The sequence below is a fragment of the Panthera leo genome, chromosome A1 (assembly GCF_018350215.1).
Source record: "Panthera leo isolate Ple1 chromosome A1, P.leo_Ple1_pat1.1, whole genome shotgun sequence".
Lineage (NCBI taxonomy): Eukaryota > Metazoa > Chordata > Mammalia > Carnivora > Felidae > Panthera > Panthera leo.
Window position 1 is genome coordinate 139,429,443 of NC_056679.1, and position 23,931 is coordinate 139,453,373.

At 35.6% G+C, this 23,931-nt stretch overlaps 1 protein-coding gene across 3 annotated transcripts in view; it reads right to left on the bottom strand.

Annotated features, from left to right (window-relative positions):
- ANKRD31 (ankyrin repeat domain 31) overlaps positions 1–23,931 on the bottom strand; it is a 123,887-nt gene that overhangs the window by 87,751 nt on the left and 12,205 nt on the right. For all 3 annotated transcript variants that reach the window (XR_006203397.1, XM_042941147.1, XM_042941162.1), the window contains exons 3-8: positions 21,443–21,549; positions 20,269–20,309; positions 15,685–15,761; positions 13,491–13,534; positions 3,218–3,492; positions 402–511 (exon numbers count right to left, since the gene is read on the bottom strand). Coding sequence is in view for 2 of the 3 variants with exons in the window: in XM_042941147.1 (XP_042797081.1) it covers positions 402–511; positions 3,218–3,492; positions 13,491–13,534; positions 15,685–15,761; positions 20,269–20,309; positions 21,443–21,549 (654 nt within the window). In the remaining variant the exon portion in view is untranslated. The remainder of the gene's footprint in view (positions 1–401; positions 512–3,217; positions 3,493–13,490; positions 13,535–15,684; positions 15,762–20,268; positions 20,310–21,442; positions 21,550–23,931) is intronic.

Sequence of the window (23,931 nt, forward strand, 5' to 3'; positions counted from 1 at the left end):
AAGAAATAACATCTTAGAATAACAATAATTTTGCCTTCTCCTTTCCTCTGTTTATTCCTCTTGGTATGATTTCTCAAAGTCTTATGCTACGTTGGTTACATCACAAATAGGTCACATATGTAAATTTGAAAAGAGTTCTGTAACTATTCTCTCCAAAGGAGAAGTATAGAAAAAATGCCAGCCTATAAGCCAGAAGTTCGTGATCAAGTCCTAGTTATGGTACTAATGAGCTGTGCAGTACCAGGAAAAATACTTAAACCTTTCTCAACTTCTTCATCAGTAAAATGAGAAAGTTGAGACAGATAATCTAGATCATCTCTAAAACATTTTCAGTACCAAAATTCTATTTTTTTCTAAGTTACTTAGTTAAAAAAATTATAAAGAAATCAAATATGCCTCACCATTTTTTCCAGCAAGTTTTCTGTTTTTCCTGATCTGTTTTCCACTCTTGAGTCTGGCTGAATGCATATTCTTCCTTTTACCTTTAATCATTAAAGCAGGATCCTGCATTCTTGAAAAATAAATGTTTTTAAAATTACTATCATGTCCTCTACAACCATTCACAGAGAATCATATCAAATGTTGACTAAATTTTGAAAACTGAAAGGTATTTTACTGAGCTACTGTCAAGCAGCATGGCAGTTTTAAATATGGAGATTGCAGGGCATCTAGGTAGCTCAGTTGGTTAAATGTCCGACTTTGGTTCAGGTCATGATCTCAAGGTTCATGGGTTTGAGCCACACGTTGGGCTCTGTGCTGACAACTCAGAACCTGGAGCCTGCTTCAGACTGTGTTTCTCCCCCTCTCTCTCCCCCTCCTCTGCTCACATTCTGTCTCTCTCTCTCTCTCAGAAATAAACAAACATTGAAAAAAAAAAAAAAGACTAAAATATGGAGCTGACTTCTGAATAAATTGCAGATAATTCTGTGACAGGCATGTCAGTCAGTGTGATTTCTAGCCTTTTCTTTGTACCTGAATTTCTTATGGGCTTCTCTCCTTTATGAGAAGTCATCTATAAGTATTTTGAGTCTCTTGCCCCTCACTCCCCAAATTGGCATGCTACTATCTATTCACCTTCTAGGGAAAAAGAGACAGGTTCTTTGCAAGAAAAAAGAACTTGCCATATGGGATTGCAGTGATCAAAAACTGCAAACTACTGGCATAAAAATAGACACACAAGTCAATGGGACAGAGTAGAGCCTGGAAATAAACCTACATATATATGGTCAATTAATTTACAACAAAGAAGCCACAAATAAACAATGGGGAAAGGATAATCTTTTTAATAAATGATGTTTTGAAACTGAATAGCCACATGCAAAACAGTGAGAATGGACCACAATCTTACACCATACAAAAAAATCAACTCAAAATGGATAAAAGACTGGATTGTAAGACCTGAAATCATAAAACTCCTAGAAAAAAACACATGGGTTAAGCACCATGACATTGGTTTGGGCAATGATTTTTCGCATTTGGCACCAAAAACCAAGGCAAAAAAAGGAAAATAAACGAGGGCTACATCAAACTAAAAGCTTCTGCACAGCACAGGAAACCATCAACAAAATAAAAAGGCAAGCTACTGAATGAGAGAAAATATTTGCAAATCATTTATCTCATAAGGGGTTAATATTCAAAATACATAAAGAACACATATAATGCGATAGCAAATAAACAATCCAATTAAAAAATGGAAAAGGAACTAAAAAGACATTTTATTAAAGACAACATCCAGGGGTACCTGTGTGGCTCAGGCCTGTGTGACACTTGATTAAGTGTCTGACTTGATTTCTGCTCAGGTCATGATCTTGCAGTATGCAAGTTTGAGCCCCATGTTGGGCTCTGCGCTGACAGCTCAGAGCTTGCTTGGGATTCTCTCTCTCTCCCTCTCTTTCTGCTCTTCCCATGCACTTGCTCTCTTTCTCTCTCAAAATAAATAAACTTTAAAAAAAGACATCCAAATGGCTAACCGGTACATAAAAAGGTAACCCACATCACTAATAGCATGAAGATGCAAATGAAAACCACAACGAGATATTACCTCACAAGTGTATTTACAATGGCTACCATCACCACTTCTGGATATTTATCCAAAGAAAATAAAATTACTATCCTGAAAAGGTATCTGCACCTCCAAGGCCATCACAGCAATATTTACAATAGCCAAGGCATGGAAACAACTTAAGTACCCACTGATGGATGAAAGGATAAAGAAATTTGGTATATAGGGGTGCCTGAGTGACCCAGTCAGTTGAGAGTTCAACTTTGGCTGAGGTCATGATCTCACAGTTCATGAATTTGAGCCCCACATCAGGCTCTGTGCTGACAGCTCAGAGCCTGGAGCTTGCTTCAGAGTCTTGTCTCCCTGTCTCTCTGTCTCTCTGCTATTTGCACTCTGTCTCGCTCTCCCTCAAAAATAAATGAACATTAATAAATAATTTAAAAAAGAAAATTAGTGTGTGTGTGTGTGTATATATATATATATATATATATATATACTACATACACATACATACATACACACATATACATACACATACATACACACATACATACACACACAACGGAATATTATTCAGCCATAGAAAAGGAAATCCTGCCATTTGTGACAGTGTGAAAGGACCTAAAGGGTATTATGCTAAGCGAAATAAGTCAGAGAAAGACAAACGCTGTTATGATCTCACTTATATGTGGAATCTAAAAAAAAAACACAACAAACTCATAGATACAGAGAACAGACTGATGGTTGTCAGAGGCCAGGGGGCGGGGTAGTAGGTGAAATGGGTGAAGGTGATCAAAAACTACAAACTTCCATTTATAAGATAAATAAGTCCTGAGAATGAAATGTACAGCATGGTAAATGTAGTTAACAATTCTGTATTGTATAGTTGAAAGTTGTTGAAAGAGTAACTCTTAGAAGTTCTCGTGACAAGAAAATTTATAACTGTGTAGTGATGCATTTTAACTAAACTTATTTTAAAAAAGAATGAAAATTAGCATTAGGCTGAAATACACCAAATCTCCCATTACCTTTAAAAAAAAAAGTAGAAGAGTTTTCTGGGTTAAAAAAATAACTGTATAGTAAATAAGGCAACAACAGTAAAAAATAAAGTTCTTCACTTAGGGATAACTGTACAGTAACGCTAATGTTCCAATCATAGATTTATCTATAAAGTCTATAGCATATCTAGAGAGAAAGAATAATTTGCTAGCATACCTGAAATTCTTAGTTGAGGACTTCTTATTTGTTTGATCCTCACAGACAAGTATCTTTTGTAAAATCTTTTCTGGCATCTTATACATGTCATCTGTGTGCTTTGCATCTCTTCCTGCTTTCAGTCTGGATGATCTCCTCAACACGCACAGAGTGTCCTGGTCAGACCTATTTTCCAATGATTGTGAATTTTCCTTATTATTTAATAGTGAATCACAAGTGGTGACATTGTGATGAACTGAAGTTTGCAATCCAAATGGATTTGGATCTTCTAGAGTCTGTAATAAGATGTAAACACATAAAGAAATAATTCTAGCAATGCAAAAAATCTAGAATGAGAAGAGGGGCACCTGGGTGACTCAGCTGGTTAAACCTCTGATTATTAATTTTAGCTCAGGTCATGATCTCACAGTTCTTAAGTTCAAGCCCTGTGTCAGACTCTGCGCTGACAGCACGCAACCTGTTTGAGAGTCTCTCCTCTCAATCTCTCTGCCCCTTCCCTGTTCGTGTGCACTGTGTCTCTCTCTCTTCCTATCTCTCTCAAAATAAATAAACGTGAAAAAAATTTTTAATGAGAAGAAATTAAGTATTATCTTGTCCTTTGATTACATAAAAATGCCTCTTATAAGATGAAAGTACAAAAATTCACATAGTGAAAAATTTAATATTACAATAATAAAGGATAATGCAGATTTAAAAACCTAAGAGAAGAGGAAAAATAAAAACTATTTTTATCACTATTCATCCCTAAATTTCAAGGGCAAACCTAAGGTTACTCTAGGTGCTGTAATGTCACAGGAAATGGGTAGCAAAAAATGATGAGACATATAAAAACATAGAAACGTCGCACTAGACCAGATCAATGTTCTATTCAGCCCAGTGTTTGTTGTTTGACAGTAGGAAGGATATTTTGTGGGACAAGACAGTAGATAACTTCTGTTACATTAATTTTAAAAGATTACCGGTATATCATGAATGACTCTAACTTACCCTTAATAATACATTATAGATTTAACCTTCATGAAGATGTAAGTATTTTTATACATATCATGTAAACCTTTCTTCAGCTTATTTATATATCCAGCTTACAAAGCTTCTTGGGGTTTAAGTTCCATATTTTTATTACAGCTGAGTAAAAAGGTATTTAATTTGTTCTAAATCAATCTCTTTTTTAAAGAATTTCTTTTTTTTTGAACACTTGCTAATTCGTGCTCACTCTATTAATACCGATCAACTGTAATTTCCTACATTTTACTCATATTACCTCTTTTGAGATTAGAATACCACAATATTTAATTTAACCTTCATGCCCTATCCCCATGATTAGTTTTTATTTTTCTAGATTTTTTTAGTTTTATTATGTCTGTATTAGAATGCTTTTTATGAGAATTTCAAGCAGCATTATGCCAGGTATGTATTCTTCAACATGAGCCTAGTATCATGTTATATAGTGTCCCAGGTATATTCATTAGAGTATCCTGGCAATAGCCACAAGCAAAAGAAGAAAAGAAAGAAAACAATCCAAATGATCATTAGTGAATTAGTTAAATAAATTATATTTTATATAATATATGTATACACACACACAAAATATCCATATAGTGGAATAGTATTCAGCATGTAAAAAATTTAAGTAGTATGCTACACTTGCTGACACAGATAACCAAGATGTATTATTATTAAATTTAAAAAACAAGTTCCAAAATGTCAACTATACTTCAATTAAAAATATTTTTAAAAGTCGCAAAGTATAATGTATAATATAGTCTCATTTATATAAAGTAAACTTACATAAAATATGCACAGAAACAGGGGCACCTGGGGGGCTCAGTCAGTTGAGTGGCTGACTTCGGCTCAGGTCATGATCTCACAGCTTGTGAGTTCAAGCGCCACATCGGGCTCTGTGCTGACAGCTCAGAGCCTGGAGCCTGCTTTGGATTCTGTGTCTCCCTCTCTCTCTCTGCCCCTCCCCCGCTCACACTCTGTCTCTCTCTCTCCCAAAAAATAAATAAACATTAAAAAAAAAAAAGAAAAAAAATATGCACAGAAACAATTGGAGACAGATATACCAAACTGTTAATAGTGATTATTTCTGAAATGTGGAATTGTGGAGGACTTTTTCTTATTATTCTTATTATTATGTATTGCTATAATATTTGATTTTTCTGTATAATCAGGATGCATTACTAATGCAGTCAGGAAAAAAATTTTCTTTAAAAAGTAAAAAACCTGTCAACATAAAAAAGAGACTTGGCAAGCAGTAGCCCACTGCAGGGCCTCCAGGCATAATACTGCAGGGATTCTAAACCCAAGGAATTGTACCACTTGACAGGATCCTCAGACACAGACTTCAAAGTTCTGCTGAAGCCAGGTGTAACTTTTCCCTCTCTTGGAAGCTCAACCACATATGTTCTATCCTTAACCAGAAATTAATGTGCAATATCTCATCTCTACTCCACACCCAGGGAGACACAGTGATTTTCTGAGCTAGTGGGAAAAATTCTGGTAAATAATTATTTCCTTCATAAATACAAGCAATATAATGATATGTCTTCTCAGGTCTTTTGGTGAGAAACTTATATATTTTGACATTTAGACGCCTTGAAAAGTCTACCCCAGGCATCTCTAGAAAGATCAGTTTATACTTTAAATTCAAAAGCATCTTCTGAGCATTGATATTTGGGTAGAAAATATGAATTTAAAATAAAGTATATGGGCAATGAAGACTTGCCAAAGGTCATTATAAAAGGCAAAATGACAGACTCATACTTGCACTTACATGCTGCAGTGAAAGATGCTTGTCCTACAGCTCAGCTAACTTAGAATCTTGGTCAAAAAGCCGAGGAGAACAAAGAGACTCCAAGTTCACCTCTGTTATTTGTATACAATCTTCACCGGTCTGAGACATCTTGGGCTCCACTCCTAAACATTCATTTCCAGCAGTGAGACTGCTGCCTCCCTCTGTTTTGTGACAGATGGGTCCCACAGTGGCTTCTGATAATGTGTTTAAGGCTGCTAACAATTCAGTTGGCGATGCATTATCCTTTGTGTTTTTTAGTAAATCTCTGTGACATGTCAAAGACACTGATATGGAACTTGGAGACTTGCTCAATGGGTTGGTCAACTCTTTAGGATCGAAATCACTCATTATTTCAAATAGTCTTTCCTCCTGAGTGATTTCTGGTGATGTGAGTAACCTTTCTAAGGTAGACACAAATGTTTTAAGAGAGCTTTCTTCATCTTTGGTTTCTTCAGAATTCATAGTTGACATGGCTTCATTTCTAGACTCAGAAAACATATTTGGTACTGCTAAGATCTTCTCTGGCTCTATTAACGATTTCTCCTTTACAACCACACATTGGATACTCTAAGAGCAGTACGTGAGAGAAAGCTAATTTCAGGAGAGTCTCTGTCTGTGCTTAGTTCCTGTGTGTTCCAAATAGGAATTCCATCATTATAGCATATATAAAAAATTAAAATGAAAACTTTATAGTTTTCTAGTTTATCATCTTGGGAAATTACCACTAAAAAGTTTCCTTCCGCTTGCATAAATAAAAACACTCTTTACTAATTTCCTATGCCAAATCACTAATGACTCTGAATGCATCTACAGTGGACCAAGAGTAAAAATGGCTGGGTCATAATTATAGATGCCAATTATTTGTTTAGCTAAGTTTAAATTATCTGTGCTAAGAGGCAGAGATGGCATGTATAGTTAAATTAGAAACTGATCTCAAAAATTCACTGGAGTTAATAACCATAAAATTCTCCTTTGTCTAAAATAACATTGAAATTTTATTTACTTATAATGTTTATTTATTTTTAAGAGAGAAAGAGCAGGGAAGGGGCAGAGAAACAGGGGAACAGAGGATCTGAAGCAATCTTTGTACTGATGGCAGAGAGCCCAACATGGGGCTCAAACTCAAGATCATGACCTGAGCTGAAGTCAGATGCTTAACAGATCATGAGCCCCTTAATCACTACTAAATTTTTTTTTTTTTTTTTTTTTTTTTTTTTTTTTTTTTTTTTTTTTTTAGCGTTTATTTACTTTTGAGGCAGAGAGAGACAAAGCATGAACGGGGGAGGGTCAGAGAGAGGGAGACACAGAATCTGAAACAGGCTCCAGGCTCTGAGCTGTTAGCACAGAGCCCGACGCGGGGCTCGAACTCACGGACCACGAGATCATGACCTGGGCCGAAGTCGGCCGCTTAACCGACTGAGCCACCCAGGCGCCCCACTACTAAATTTTTTAAAGATCAATAACCAGTAATAAATTTGGTGTAGTTTCACCTACTTTTTATTCCCCACCTCAGTATGAATATGTAAATGTGAAATAAAAAGGCCAAATGACAAAAGGTCAGAGGAAAACAGAGAAGAAATAAAGACATGGTTCTATGTAAATATTAAAAGCCCCAGGTATAAATCAACTGTGGTTGATTTAAACACATAAAACAAAGGTTATATTTTTAAGTGACTATTATTTTTCAAAGACATCATCTTAATAGGTTATACCTATTCTTATAGTTTTTCCAATGTTCAAAATATCATTAGACTTCCTCTTTTGAAATTGGTTTCAAAAAATATTGATAAGCCATTCAAAAAAATGTCTCAATACTTTAAAGACACTGCACTTTTTTCTAACCATTAAAAACTGTTAATTTGCTTGACCCTAAGTAACAGAATGAGTTTCAATGACTTTTGGCTCTTTCTAAAAATCAAATCCACCTTCCAATGACACAGTACTCTAATAGAATGCATTGTAATTCCAAGGCATTAGAATGCATTGTAAGCCCTCCAATGTTCTGATTTGATTTGAATAAGAGAAGTAAAAACCATTTTATTCTTCCCATCCTTTCCAACTGCCACCATTTAACTTCTCTGTAAACAGCATACAGAGTTTAAGAAGACATTTATTTATTAGTAAACTATAATTTGCTCACAAAAGTAAAAGCAATTTAGAAAAAATTCAAGAACCCAGATCCTATCCATTCTTTAAGTCACAGTACAAGGTCTCATTCCTATTTGAAGGCCTTATATCTACTAAATTCAAGGCCATTGGGGCACGTGGGTGGCTCAGTCAGTTGCACATCTGACTTTTGCTCAGGTCATGATCTTGAGCTTCATGAGTTCGAGCCCAGCATTGGTCTTTGCTGCTGTCAGCCTGTAGGTGCAGAGGCCACTTCAGATCCTCTGTCCCCCTCTCACTGCCCCTTCCCTGCTTGCGCTCTCCCAAAATAAATATTAAAAAATAATAAAAATTAAAAAATAAACAAAGTCATAGATATAATAAAGTACATATGTTGGACTCTGCCCTAAAGGAACTTAATTTCTAAATGAAGATTGAAGGCATAAACACAAAGACATTAAATAAGGTATAAACAACATCAAAAACACTGTATGAATTCAAATGAATGGCATAAACAAAAGAGCCTAGTGTTACAAGAAGTTTTCTGGGGGAAAAAACCAGAAGGTAGAAGAGGGTTCTCATGACTGCTTGAAGAATGGTTGGTTAAACAAAGTTAAGCAGGTTTCTTTACTATAAGACTTTTCAGAGCATGTGCATTAAAATCTCTGAGGAGACTTTAGGATATAGGTTCTCCAAATTTTTTTGTTCACAAATATCCTTTTTCTCAAGATCTCATCTACTAATGTCATAGGATGCAAGCGACTGAAAAATGCTGACATAGTCAGTGAATAACGAATGCTTAAGAGGGAGCCATTACTTAGGTCAAGATTACCAGAGTCATCTGAGACAGATCCACACAGGAGAAAGGACTTGAACCAGAAATTAATTTGTGAAGGATTTAAAGAAGGGAAAAACACATATTAAGTACCACCTAGGTGCCAGACACCACGAACTATCATTGCTCTCAGTCCTCACAGTAATCTTGTGAAACAGATATTGCTATTGGTATTTTACACACGTAAATGGACACACTTGTTCTTGAAACACACACTATCTGGTTCCAAATGTTATGTTCTTTCCCTTGCTTTCTGGCTCCTGACTTAAAAGCATGGAGATGGTAATGTGTAACATATAGGTGAGATAAAATAAGGTACAAGTATGGCAGGGTGGACCTGGGGAGGTCCTTGACTACTTGAGTCTGTTGAGGGCAGAGTCAGTCTTACAGTTCTCTGATTCCCCACGGCACTCAGCAGAAAACAAAGCCAAAACAAGCACTCAACACATGGTTAGTGATTAGCAACTGGAAGATGGGAAAACAGTATCTAGCAGGAAATATTGAAGGAACTGGGGTAACACACAAACAGAAGGCATTTCTGCTACACCATCTCAGCAATTAGTTTGATAATAAGTTACATACTTCTCCTCTAGATAAACGGTAAGAGACTAATAATACTGGATAAGAAACACAGATCAATATACAGTATAAGGAAGATGGCAGAATAGAAAGACCCTAAGCTCACTTCATTCCACAGATACAACTAGATAACACATCAGAGTAAATAACTCAGAAAACGACCCAAAGACTGGCAGGACAAACTCCATAGGTAAATATAGAGAAGAGGCCACACTGAAGAGTATAGGAAGGACAGAGATGCAGTGGGGAGCTAAACAGACCTGCGGAACATTCCCTGAGGGAAGAACTCCAGGGGATGGAGGGAAGAACTCCAGGGGATGGAGAGAAGAGAGAAACATACCATCACACTGAAGGGAAGGGACCCAGGTAAAATAAATCCCTATAACATTTGGCTTTGAAAACCAGAGGGGCTGAATTTCATGGGTTTTCACAACCAGTGGGACTTAAAACGTAGAACTTTAAAAATCAATAGGCTCACCTCTTGGAGAGCCAGGAGGGTAAAAGGAAACTAAGTCCCCACACTTAAAGAGACAGCACAAAAAAACAGCCTACAGAGATATACCATAGAAGCAGCAGTTTGGAAAATACTTGGGGAACAGGGGTGGGAAATTTGTTTACTCATCTCAGAATGTGTGCCAGAGGTGCAGGGATAGTTGGAAGACTTCTCCAGGAACAAAGTAGCTGGCAGGTGCCATTTCCTTCCCCATACTAAACACCTAGCCATATAGGGGGACCAGTGGGATATAGACAGTTGCTACCTAACTTCTAACAACACACCTGCTCCCATGGATTTTATGGATCCTCCCTTCCAACCCTACCAGGCTTGGTCCCCACCTGCACAGGACTGGGAGCAAATCTTGGTAACACTGTGGTCCCACCCCTAAGCACTTTTTGGATCCACCCCCCCAAAAAAGCTCTCAGTCACAGCCCATTCAAAGAGATGCAATTAAGACTCGGAGTGTACAAGCTGCCCTGACAGGGGCCAGCACCACTTCAAAAGGGACTCCTGCCCCGGGGAGAAAGAAAAACCACAACATACACCAGTCTAAATGCAGCCCCAGTAGTGGGTGAGGGGCAGACTACAGCTTGCAGCTTGGAGCCTACTTCAGATTCTGTGCCTCCCTCTTTCTGCCCCTCCCCCACTTATACTCTGTCACTCTCTCTCTTTCTCTCTCTCAAAAATAAATAAACATCAAAAAAAAAAAAAGAATAGTTAATATCTATTGTTCTCAAACTATTCCAAAAAATGAAGAGGAAGGAAAGCTATCAAATTAATTCTAAGAGGCCAGTATTAACCTGATACCCAAACCAGATAAAGACATCACAAAAAAGAAATGACAGGCCAGTATCTCTGATGAACACAAATGCAAAAATCCTCAATAAAATGTTAGCAAACTGAACCTAACAATACATTAAAAAATCATTCACCCCAGTCAAGTGGGATTTATTCCCAGGATGCAAGGGGTGGTTCAGTATTTACAAAACAATCAACATGATATATCACATTAACAAGAGAAAGGATAAAAACCATATGATCATTTCAATCAATGCAGAAAGAACATTTGACAGAGTACAACACCTATTCACGATAAAAATCCTCAACAAAGTCGGTTTAGAGGGAACATACCTCAACATAATAAAGTCCATATAGGAAAACCCACAGCTGATGTCATACTCACCTAGGTTAGGAATGAGACAAGGATCCCCACTCTCACCACTTTTATTAGTAGAAGTCCTAGCCACAGCAATCAGATAACAAAAAAGAATAAGATATCCCAACTGTGAGGAAGAAGTAACACTTTGACTATTTGTAGATGACATGATACTATATTTAGAAAATCCTAAAGACTTCACCAAAAAACTACCAGACCTAATAATTCAGAAGGTTGCAGGATAAAACATTAATATACAGAAATCCATTGCATTTCCATTAACTAATAATAAAGAAGCAGAAAGAGAAATTAAGAAAACAATCCTATTTACAACTGCACCAAAAAGAGTAAAAAACTGCACCAAAAAGAGGAATAAACCTAGCCAAGGAGGTAAAAGACCTATACTCTGAAAACCATAAAGCACTGATAAAATAAATTGAAAACAACACAAAAAAATGTTAAGACATTCCATGCTAATGGATAGGAAGAACAAATATTGTTAAAATGCCCTTATTACCCTAAGCAATATACATATTTAATGCAATCCCTATCAAAACACCAATAGCATTTTCCACAGAACTACAACAAATAAACCTAAAATTTGTATGGAACCACGAAAGACCCCAAATAGCCATCTTCATTCCAAAGTTAATAACTTTTGGATTTCTCACATTTCATTTTTCATCCTAGGCTAATGGCAGATAATCAGGTTAACCAGTATACACAGTGATAAGCAAATTTCCACAGGTCCTAAAATGTAAACAAGTTCACACACACTTTTTATCAGAAATAGTGCTTGGAAGGACATATTTTTTATATTATGTTTTTAAAAATAGGTAGTCCTTAAGTGACTTTGTTTCAAAAGTTCACATGTGAGCTATGTGATGTTTACTTAACTGGTGTTGACTTCAAACAATAAAAATTCATTAAAAGCCATATTGATACATTAAAAAAAAAAAGACCCTGAATAGCCGAAGCAATCTTGAAAAAGAAAAATAAAGCTGGAAGTATCACAATCCCAAATTTCAAGTTATACTACAGAGCTGTCATAATCAAAAGAGTATGGTATTGGCACAAAAACAGACACACAGATCAATGAAAGAGAACAGAAAGCCCAGAAATAAACCCATGATTATATGGTCAATTAATCTTCAACAAAGGAGGCAAAAAAATGAAATGAGAAAAAGTCTTCATCAAATGGTGCTGGGAAAACTGAATAGCTACATGCAAAAGAATGAAACTGGACCAGTGATACCATACACAAAAAATAAAATCAAAACTGATTAAGAACCTAAATGTGAGACCTAAAATCATAAAAATCCTAGAAGAGAACCCAGGCAAGAATGTCTCTGATATCAGCCATAGCAATATTTTTCTAGATATGGTTCCTAAAGCAAGAGAAACAAAAGCAAAAATAAACTCTTGGGACTACAAATAAAAAGCTATGCAGCAAAGGCAACAATTAATAATCAACAAAACTAAAAGACTGAATGGGAAAAGATATTTGCAAATGACATACCCAATAAAGGATTAGTATCTAAAACATATAAACAATGTATACAGAAGTGCCCGGGTGGCTCAGTCAGTTAAGCGTCTACTGACTCTTCATATCAACTCCAGTCATGATCTCACGAATTGTGAAATTCCAAATTATAGAAGCAGTGCAAGTCCATTGATAGATGGATAAAGAAGAAATGGTATATACATAATGGAATATTATTCAGCCATAAAAAGGAATGAAATCTTGCCATTTGCAATAAATGGATGGATCTAGAGTATAATGCTAAGCAAAGTAAGTCCGTCAAAGACAAATACCATATGATTTCACTCATATGTGGAATTTAACAAAACAAATGAACAAAGCAAAAAGAGACAAACCAAAAAACAGACAGTTAACTATAAAATACAAACATGCTTATCGGGGGGGAGGGAGATGGGGGTAGGGGTGAAATAGGTGAAGAGGATTAAGAATACACTTAATTCTTAATCTTGATTAACACTGAGTAATTTATAGAGTTCTTGAGTCACTACATTGTACACTTGAAACTAATATAACACTCTGTGTTAATGACACTGGAATTAAAATACAAAAAAGAAACACAGATCAAGACAATACTATTAAAGATAAAGGAAGAACAAATACTGGAAGGGGTTGTTAGACAAGGATACATTTCTATTTACTGAAATGGTTTAGTCATATTCTCACAGAGGGAAAGAATCTAAATGGCTAAACTTTAATCAATATAATGTTTTAAAAATCTAAACACATGATCTGCATAGCCAATCTCTGTTATATAGACCAACCTTTTCTGGGTGTGGTAAAATTTCAGGATTTTCAGCCTCAGGCCCTAGAAGATAACCACACATTTTACTCCAGTTTTATTAAAGCACTAAAAACATACCCTCTCACTTAGCATTTCTTAATCATGTAACTTGAAATGACTCCCTCAGACATTCGTGTGATTTATAAAATATTTTATAAATATTATACCTATTTATTGATGTAAAAGTATCATTACACTGGCAATAAACTAACAAAAGAAAATTTTTTCCATTTCTTTAAAATATACTACTTTACATGAAGATAGGTAAAATTATAATTATTTAGAATTGGTTCAGCTAAAACCCAGCTTCTCTATTTCGGCTGAGTGATTCTAAGAATAGGTAAGTACAAAGAGCACAAAATCTTATCTCCTTTCTCAGGGTCATTATCTTCTCCATTATGGGTAATAGAATATAAATTAATTTACGCTGTCAAGTTAGGCATGTAAAGGAACACCCCATGTAGGGGCCAAAAGGAATCAGGAGGTTGTCCTAAATATGATTTCCCCTTTACCTCCTCACTCTGCTCCCTCTGCAATTCATACCAAGTGAAGTTGAAGGAGGATCAGGAAAAAAGGTATTTCTCAAATTCCATTCCTCTTGCTTCATACCTTCACCATCAAGGACCAGGTACTGTGACATACTTAGGTAGGAATTTAGGGCTCTTTGGAATTTCAGGCATATGCTTGAGTCATTCACTGGTTTCTTTTGATTAGGCAGTATCTAGATTAGCAGTATCTAGAGCTACAGCGTAATTGTCTGGTAACCTTACCATGCATCCTCACAAGCAACACAGGTTTTTCAGGAAAAAATAAGCATAAATACACTTATCACATGGTGCAAAAATCTGCATCTTATTGGTTTTTTGTTTTGTTTGTTTTACCTTTGCCATTTGATGATGACAAAGCTATGAAAATCAACTAGGAAGGCTAACATCATGGTATTGCACACCCTCACAGGATGAAGAGCAAAAAGTTATTATGAATAAATAACTTCTTATCCTTGCATTAGAATTCTTTGTGCCAAGCAATGATGATAATACATGATACTGTGTATATCTTATCATTTAAAATCTTATCTCTAGTTGTTTAAAATTTTAGCACAAATGAAAGAAACACTGTAATACGATAGATACATTTTCAATTATCTCTTTTTTTTTTTTTTTAACTGTCTGATCCTTGGGGAGTTAGTTTAAAAACACAGAAAAAGACTTCATCCACTTTTGCCTTCTCTAAATTGTAAAGCAAATCCTCAAAACCACCTCCTTCTATATTGTTTTTAATCACCTCATCATCAAAAATGATCATTCTTCTATGCTAATACTTACTATTTTTAAAATTTGACAAGCTGATATAATAAAATATAGTATACTAGTGTGACTACTATATTAAAAATAAATGTTATTTAGAGAAAATTCTCATTTTCTAGCTACAAAATTTACTTAAAACATTTTTTACAAATTAAAAAAAATTTTGTGGAGTTTTGGTCTAATAAATTATTAAAAGATTTTGTACATTTCCTACTAACACTTGAGACAAAATGTAGTAGTAACATGAATGTAGAAAAAAAGAATTCTAAAGTGCCAAATGAGAAGAAAATGCTCAGAGGAGCTAAATTTTAACTCATAAACAATTACAACAATTACTAATTTGTTTATTTTGATCATTCTACAATTTGGTTAGTATTACTTTTGAACGATTGTATTAGAACAGAGCTAGCAATACTAGCTAACAATTTAATAGTTTCCTTACATGTAATTTAACCTAAAGTCTAGGATGATAATAAAATGAGCTTCCTGTTCTGAACACTCTGAAAGGAATAAAAGGATGAGGGAGTTGCAGTGAAGTGCCAGAAGGGAAAAGGAGCGTCTAGTCACAGCAGCTTCATGGCAGCAAGAAAAACCAAGAAGTCAAAATCCTGGGGCCCATGGCACTTTTAAAGGCTTGCAACTCAGAAGTTCAGTGAGGGTGGTGATAAGAATGCACAGATAGCAACAGCATCATATGGCATGCGTGGCTTTCAGAAGGCCAAATGTCTTACATTTCCCACACTTTTAACCTCCTACTCATTTGGCCTTCTGAGAGCCATTAACGCAAATAAATCCATATCTAACTAAGCCTTCTATTTTTAGGCAAAGAAAAATTTACTTTGTATGACTCTACCCATAAAAACATACCTTGAATGCTTCGGTGGTTCAGTGAAAGTTCAGCCTGGGGAAATGACTCAGTGACCACTGGAAAACTTTTTTTATGCCTAAAAAATTAATCAATTAATAAATAGATACAAATATTGAAACGTTAAGAAAAAAACACTTTCTCATTCAAATACAATTTAAACTTTTTTTTTCATTTAAAGGAATTTCAAAATTGCTTATGCTCTGTCTCTCCCCCATTCATGCTCTGTCTCTCTCTGTCTCAAAAATAAATAAACGTTAAAAAAAATTAAAAAAAATAAAAAATAAAAAAAATAAAAGTTGACTGAAGAAAAGCAGTCAGTTAATTATTTTTTCCTTAATCTAATTTACTACACAAAGGCAATCAAGATATCTCTCTTAAAAAAAGAACAAAACCCTCTTGTTCCAGCTGTTTTGAGAGAAGTTTTACACATCAGGCATGGTTACTTGAAGCCTAAGCAAGAATAATTAATTGAACACTTTGTCCTGTCTAAAAACAGAAGTGATCAATATACGCTACCTTGAAAATGGAACTGACGCTGCTCATACAGAATAATTTCTATGAGGCAAATAGGAATGAATGTTGATTTTTTTCCCCTAAAATGTGATTCTTTGAGAAGAACAAGCTGACTTAAAACAAAATAAAATCATAGTCTGAGTCAACGACTGAATGTTTTTCCTTAATTACAAAGGAGAATTTAAGACATAAGTCTGAAAATAGAGCAAACTTTCAACTAAATTATTAAAAAATAGTTATTTATATTAAGTAACAGAGCAAATAATGTACATGTCTAACAGAGGAATAATTAAATGCATTATTAGTATACAGTCAAGTTATACAGTGAAATATTGTGAGGTCACCAAAATTCATGTTTTTAAATAATATTAATCACATAAGAAAATAATTTGATAATTATTAATAAATGTTTTTTATATGAGTCTTTTTATTTTTATTTTTTTTCCACTTTTTTTTCTTTATTTAGGGTACTAATTAAGCTTTAAATGATATCCTTTGATCCCCATTTATCTTTGTGAAAAATTTTTCTTTTTTTTTCCAATATATGAAATTTATTGTCAAATTGGTTTCCATACAACACCCAGTGCTCATCCCAAAAGGTGCCCTCCTCCATACCCATCACCCACCCTCCCCTCCCTCCCACCCCCATCAACCCTCAGTTTGTTCTCAGTTTTACTAAAAATTTTTAAAAAGGAAACAAAAAAATTATAGAATGACTCTAATTTTTCAAAAAAATATCAACAGAAGTAAAACTATAAAAAAGCCTAAAATAAAATGTACCAAAATGTTAACAATGGGTCTCTAGGGCATGGATGCTGTGTTAGCCTTACCTAGTCTTCTTTCTTCCTTCATTTCTGTAGATGAACTTACAGTGCTAATATATTCAATAATAGAGTTATTTTAATAGGGTGGTTCTCCAACTTTTTGTTCTTTGGTCTCCTTTACACTCTTAAAAATTACTGAGAAACTCAAATGGCTTTTATTTATGTGCAATATATTATATTTATTTAATATAATTTTTATAATTTTATATTTATTTGTAAATATATTTATATAATTATTTTATATATTATATATTTAAAATATATATTTATATTTACGTATAATTTAAAATAGAGAAATTTTAAAAAATAATCATTAACTTAAAAATAACAGTGAAAGCACATTTATCACGATGAGCACTGAGTAAGATACAGAATTGCTGAATCACTACATCATATACCTGAAACTAATATAACACTGTATGTTAACTATACTGGAATTAACATAAAAAAATAAAATTAAAAATAAATAAAAATAAAAATAAAAATAACAATAATAATCCAGTAACGTTAATATAATTTTATGAAAATTTATTATATTTTTCAAAATGAAAATGTGGCATTATTTAACATTTTGAAAAAATTATGGCTTCATATAAGCCAGTTGTCATCTCATTATCTGCTACTGCATTCAATTTTTTTTTTTTTTTTGCCAAGCATTGTTTTTTTAGTTCTTTGTTTTGAGAGAGAGAGAGAGATCTGGGGGTGGGGAGGAAAGGGGCAAGGGGGAGGGAGGGAGGGGGGGGGGAGGGAGAGAGAATGTCTCAAATAGGCTCCATGCTGAGCACAGAGCCTGACCTGGGGCTTGCCATGACCCTGGAATTATGATCTGAGCCGAAATCAAACGTCAAACACTCAACCGAGACACCCAGGCGCCCCACCATACAAATACTGTTTTATTTGAAGTATATAACAAAAATCTGGCCTCATACAGGTATGCAGTTGGAAAAGGAAGGAGTACTTTAGTAGTCTTTTTGGATAACTCTAGTATCACACCAAAACTCTAAAAGGAATAACTTTACAGGTGAACTGGAAATGTAGAAATTGAAACACCAATGAACTTTTTGTATTCTGTCACATTATAACCCATTGGTCTATTTGCACTTTGAATGGATCTTTCACCTGCATGTGATTTTGTGACAGTATGCATTTGTCTTTTAGAAAATACTAATTCACTGAGTTATGCAGATCTTCCTTATACTGACAGATTATTAAAAATCAGAAAGATCACTTTTACAAATATTACCACTGATCTCACTGGAAAATTTTAGGTACTGGGAAGCCATCAAGGTTGAGATGGTAAAAACAAGTTTTCCTAACCTCTAATTTTCACTTGAAAGCTAGAACTTTTTCATTGGCAACAAATATCATAAGCTTTTCCTTGAAGTGATTGGCTTACTTCATTCATTTTCAAGACCATGTCTGCCATATACCCAAGTATGAATGTTATTTTGTCTGTCAATTATTCTTCCAAGTTCAAAGAAAAAGTGAGCTAATTTTCTTACAATGTTTATAACTCAAACAAATGCACAAGTTTTCTTAAGACAACTATCATGCTTCAGTATGCACAGAAGTACTTAGGCATACTTCCCCATCATTGCACAGCACATCAAGAAGATATATATTCAAGGGTAGGAATTCAATAAAACAATAACCTTTCTGCTTCATCAAATGCATTAAGTGAAGCTGGGTGTTTTCTTCCTTTTCTTTTTTAAGTGCTAGTTCATGGGAGTGAAAATTACAGTGACTACTAATACTAATGGGTGCCACTGCCCTGATTCATACTAAGGCTCCAGCATTTGACCCACCACTTACTTTAGCACTGTATGTGCAAATGTCAATACTATGAAAGAGGCAAATAATGTGTTAGTATTATTACGAAAATGCCTTTTTAAAAATTTTTTTTAAGTTTATTTCTTTTGAGAGAGAGAGAGAGAGAGCACAATCAGGGGAGGAGATAAGAGAAGTGAAGAAAAAGAGAATCCCAAGCAGGCTCGGAGCTTCAGTGCGGAGCCTGATGCAGGGCTCAATCTCAGGAACCATGAGATCATGACCTGAGCTGAAATCAAGAGTCAGATGTTCAACCAACTGAGCCACCCAGGTTCCCATGAAAATAGTTTTGATCTCACAGACCCTCTAGAAAAAGTCTCAAGGACTCTGAAGGGGTCTGCAGACCATACTTTGAGAACTGTTTTTTGTTTTTTTTGTTTTTTTTTAACATGTTTATTTAGTTTTGAGGGAGAGAGACAACAAGTGGAGGAGGGGCAGAGACAGGGAGACAGAGTGGACTCCGAGCTGACAGCAGAGAGCCTGATGCAGGGCTCGAACTCACCAACTGTGAGATCATAACCTGAGCCACAGTCTGATGCTTAACTGACTGAGCCACCCAGGTGCCATGTGAACCATTGTTCAAAAAAAAACTGAAAGGATAAAGCCTTTTAAAATACAATAATTCTACAAAGTCTAATTTCAATAAGGTCTACAAATTCTTCCTTCATGTCATGCTATAAATTTGCTTTTTAAATAACATTAATAGGGAATCAACTTAATATGAACCAATCCTCATGAAATGAAACTTATCTAGAATATTTGTAAATAACACTTATGCTGCTAAAGGGGCATTTGTTTTTCTTCCAAGATTTTATTTATTTAAAAAATTTTTTTTTAACGTTTATTTATTTTCGAGACAGAGACAGAGCATGAACGGAGGGTCAGAGAGAGGGAGACACAGAATCTGAAACAGGCTCCAGGCACTGAGCTATCAGCACAGAGCCCGACGCGGGGCTCGAACTCACAGACTGCGAGATCATGACCTGAGCCGAAGTCGGCCGCTTAACCGACTGAGCCACCGAGGCGCCCCTTCCAAGATTTTATTTAAATTCAAGTTAGTTAATGTACAGTGTAGTACACTTTCAGGAGTACGCTTTCAGGGGTAGATCTAAGTGATTCACCACTTATATATAACACCCAGTGCTCATCCCAACAAGCGCCCTCCTTAATGCCCATCACCCATTTAGGCCATCTCCTCACCCACCTCCCTCCATCAAGCCTCAGTTTGTTCTCTATAATTAAGAGTCTCTTATGGTTAGCCTCCCTCTCTGTTTTTATTTTATTTTATTTTTTAAAGGGACAACCATTTAAAAAAAATACAATAATTCTAAAACTCCTGAGAAAATGAAGACTTGCTTTAGTGTGTAAAATTACAAAAAAAATCTACAATATAACAAAGCCAGAAATTAATATACTTACTGGAATAGAGCTTGACTTTGTTCCATTTCATCTTGAGGTTGCTGAGGGTGGGGGAGAAGATTTTGTTTCTAAATGATAAATGCTAATACAAGAATTAAAAATTTAACATTTAAAATAATCTTATGTTATTGTTTCTTAGCATTTTTTGTTGTGGTAAAATATATATATAACACAAAATTCACCATCATAACCATTTTATACACACAGTTCTGTGGCATTTTGTGCACACTGTTGTACAACCATCATCAACATCCAGCTAGAGTACTTTTTCATCTTTTCCAACTGAAACTCGATACCTATGAAGTACTAACTCCCCATTCACCCCTCTCCCAACCCCTGGTACCTACCCTTCTACTTTCTGTCGCTCTGAAACTAAGTACCTAATATAAAAGGAACCATATAATATTTGTCCTTTTGTGTCTGAACTTATTTCACTTATCGTAACGTCTTCAAGGTTCACCCATGCTGTACCATGGATCACTATCTCCTTCTTTTTTAATTCCATTTTATGTATGTACCACATTTTGTTTGTACCACTCAACTGTTGACGGATGCTTGTGCTACTATCACCTTTTGGCTACTTGAATAATGTTTCAGTGAACATGGATGTACAAATATATTTTGGAGTCACTGCTTTCACTTACTCTGGGTATATACCCAGAAGTTCCACATGAAAGAGAGATAGATAAGGAAAGTAAAGAGAGGAAGAAATGAGACATTTTCAACATCCCCCTTTAAAAAAAAAAGGCTTGGGGCGCCTGGGTGGCTCCGTCGGTTGAGCGTTCGACTTCGGCTCAGGTCATGATCTCGTGGTTTGTGAGTTTGAGCCCTGCGTCGGGCTCTGTGCTGACAGCTCAGAACCTGGAGCCTGCTTCAGATTCTGTGTCTCCCCATCTCTCGGCCCCTCCCCTGCTCATGCTCTCTCTCTCTCAATAATAAATAAATGTTAAAAAAAAAAATTTTTTTAATATAAATAAATAAATAAATAAATAAGGCTTTCACCAAAGTTACAACAAAGAAACAGAATGACTGGCTAAGAAATGGTAAAAAACTGAGCAAGGGAAGAAAGAAAGAAAATAACAGACAAAAAGAATTAATCATTAGTAATTTGTCACTCTTTGAAATAGCATTTCCAATTTTTAATAAGTATGTATTTAATCAACATGCTACCTACCTGTAAGACTGCCTTGTCATTAAGAGGCATTATCTTATTTTTACTCATTTGCTCTTGGGGATTATCTCTCAGTTTAAACCCAAGTTGAATCTCAGGAGAAAGTTTGCCTAGAATGAAACAATCATAAATCCTTTGAAAATAGTCTCATTGCTCTGCTTTGGCAACAGCTCTATGATTTTATAGAAACTACAAAATGTCATTTAAATTTATTTTGTGAATTGTAATTTCCTAACTGCCACTTCTGTATATCAAAGTTTTTAAGTTATTAATTTCAAAGAAACATATATACTACACTGGAATAAAACAACACTTGATATTTATTGTTTCAGGATGAATGAATGCAAAGGATAAGTAAAGACAATATACAGACTTAAGCCCCACTAGAAGGAGTATTTTCTTTTTTTTTAATTTCATTTTAGGTCATTTTTAAAAACTTGTAATGCTAGTATAAAATACAAAAACAGAGTTTTGTGTTTTTAAGATGGGAAATTGAGCTCCTATTTTAACTTTTCTTCTCTTCTTAGTTCCTGAAAAGAATCCAAACAAAGGAGTTTTTTTTTTTTTTTAAATAAAATCTGAAGCAGCAATGAGAAAAAATGAAATATACCCACCAAGGATCAAAATGAGAATGTATTAAAGGGAAACCAGAGGTGCTTGAATGATCAGTTGGTTGAGCATCTGACTCTTGAGCCAGAGTTCAGGTCATGATCTCGTGGTTTGTGGGATCAAGCCCCACGTTGGGCTCTGTGCTGACAACACAGAGCCTGACTGGGATTCTCTCTCTCTCTCTCTCTCTCTGCCCCTTTCCCACTTCTGTACTCACATGCATGTGCATGGATCCCGTCTCTTTCTTAAAATAAACATTTTTTTAAAAAAGGGAAACCAAACATTGGTAAACAGCATGTCACTCAACAAAGGAAAAGGAGGGGCTCCTTCAGAAGTAACTATTTGGATTTCTTCCATCAGAATCTCAGAAAACCACCCAGGTCAGAGCAAATCCAACAAAAAGATTGAAGAGGGTACACTGGAAGCTCTCAGTGGGTCTCACACTTCACTGAGCTTGCTGTTTGTACCAAGGAGCTCAGGATGAACACTATGGCCAGCTACTCTCTGTGGGAAAGTATCTTCCCTACCAGATACAGAAATGTACTTAAAACCAAGGTTGATAAAATAATGCAGTGATGGCACAGCAGTAAAAAGAGCCAAAGAGATCAAAGAAACAAAAAAAGTGGAAAGACATATATGTGCCCTACAATGACATATATATGCCCTACAATGTATCTGCCCCCACAATAATGGTATTTTTTTTTTAATTTTTTTTTTAACGTTTTATTTATTTTTGAGACAGAGAGAGACACAGCATGAACGGGGGAGGGGCAGAGAGAGAGGGAGACACAGAATCGGAAGCAGGCTCCAGGCTCTGAGCCATCAGCCCAGAGCCCGACGCGGGGCTCGAACTCACGGACCGTGAGATCGTGACCTGAGCCGAAGTCGGAAGCCCAACCGACTGAGCCACCCAGGCGCCCCACAATAATGGTATTTTGAACAGTGGCAGGGTGCCTGGAGGGCTCAATAGATTGAGTGCCCAACTCTTGGCCTCAGCTCTTGTCATGATCTCATGGTTTGTGGGACTGAGCCCTGCATCAGGCTCTGGGCTGACAGCATGGAGCCTGCTTGGAATTCTCTCTCTCTCTCTCTCTCTCTGCCTCCCCCACTGGCTTGCATGCGCACTCTCTCACTCTCTCTCTTAAATAACATTTTAAAAAAAGAAACTTTTCTTCTTTTCCATACCTATTTTCAGATATCCATAAAAATTAAAAATGGTTCACAAGAAGAAAGCACAGAAGAAAATAATCTACCACTTAAACAGCTACTGCAGAATTGCTCTTTTTGAACAGTGACGATTGGTGACAAATTTTTCTAGAAGTATTTAAATTGACCTAGAAGGTGCCTGGGTGGCTCAGTCGGTTAAGTGACCAACTCTTGATTTCGGCTCAGGTCATCATCTCACAGTTGTAAGATTGAGCCCCGCATTGGCCTCCACTCTGGGCATGGAGCCTGCTTAAGATTCTCTCCCTCTGCCTTTCCCATGCTCACATGTGTGCTTTCTCTCTAAAACAAACAAACAAACCTAGAAGTGGACCCAGGAAGTATAGAAAAGTGGTAGGTGAAAGGTATTTTTTAAAAATATATGTACTACGTATCAATGAAACCATATTGTATTTGTCTTTTTCAGTCTGACTTATTTCACTTTGCATAATCCCCTCTAGGACCATCCACATGTTGCAAGTGGTATGAGCTTTCTTTCCTATAGCTGTGTACTGCTCTGCTGTGTATATATATACCACAACTCCTTGATCCATTTTTCTATCAATGAACACTTAGGTTACTTCATATCCTGGCTACTATAAATAATGCTGTAATAAGTATAAGGGTACACATGTCTTTTAAAATTAGGGCTTTTATTTTCTTTGGGTGACTGTCCAGTA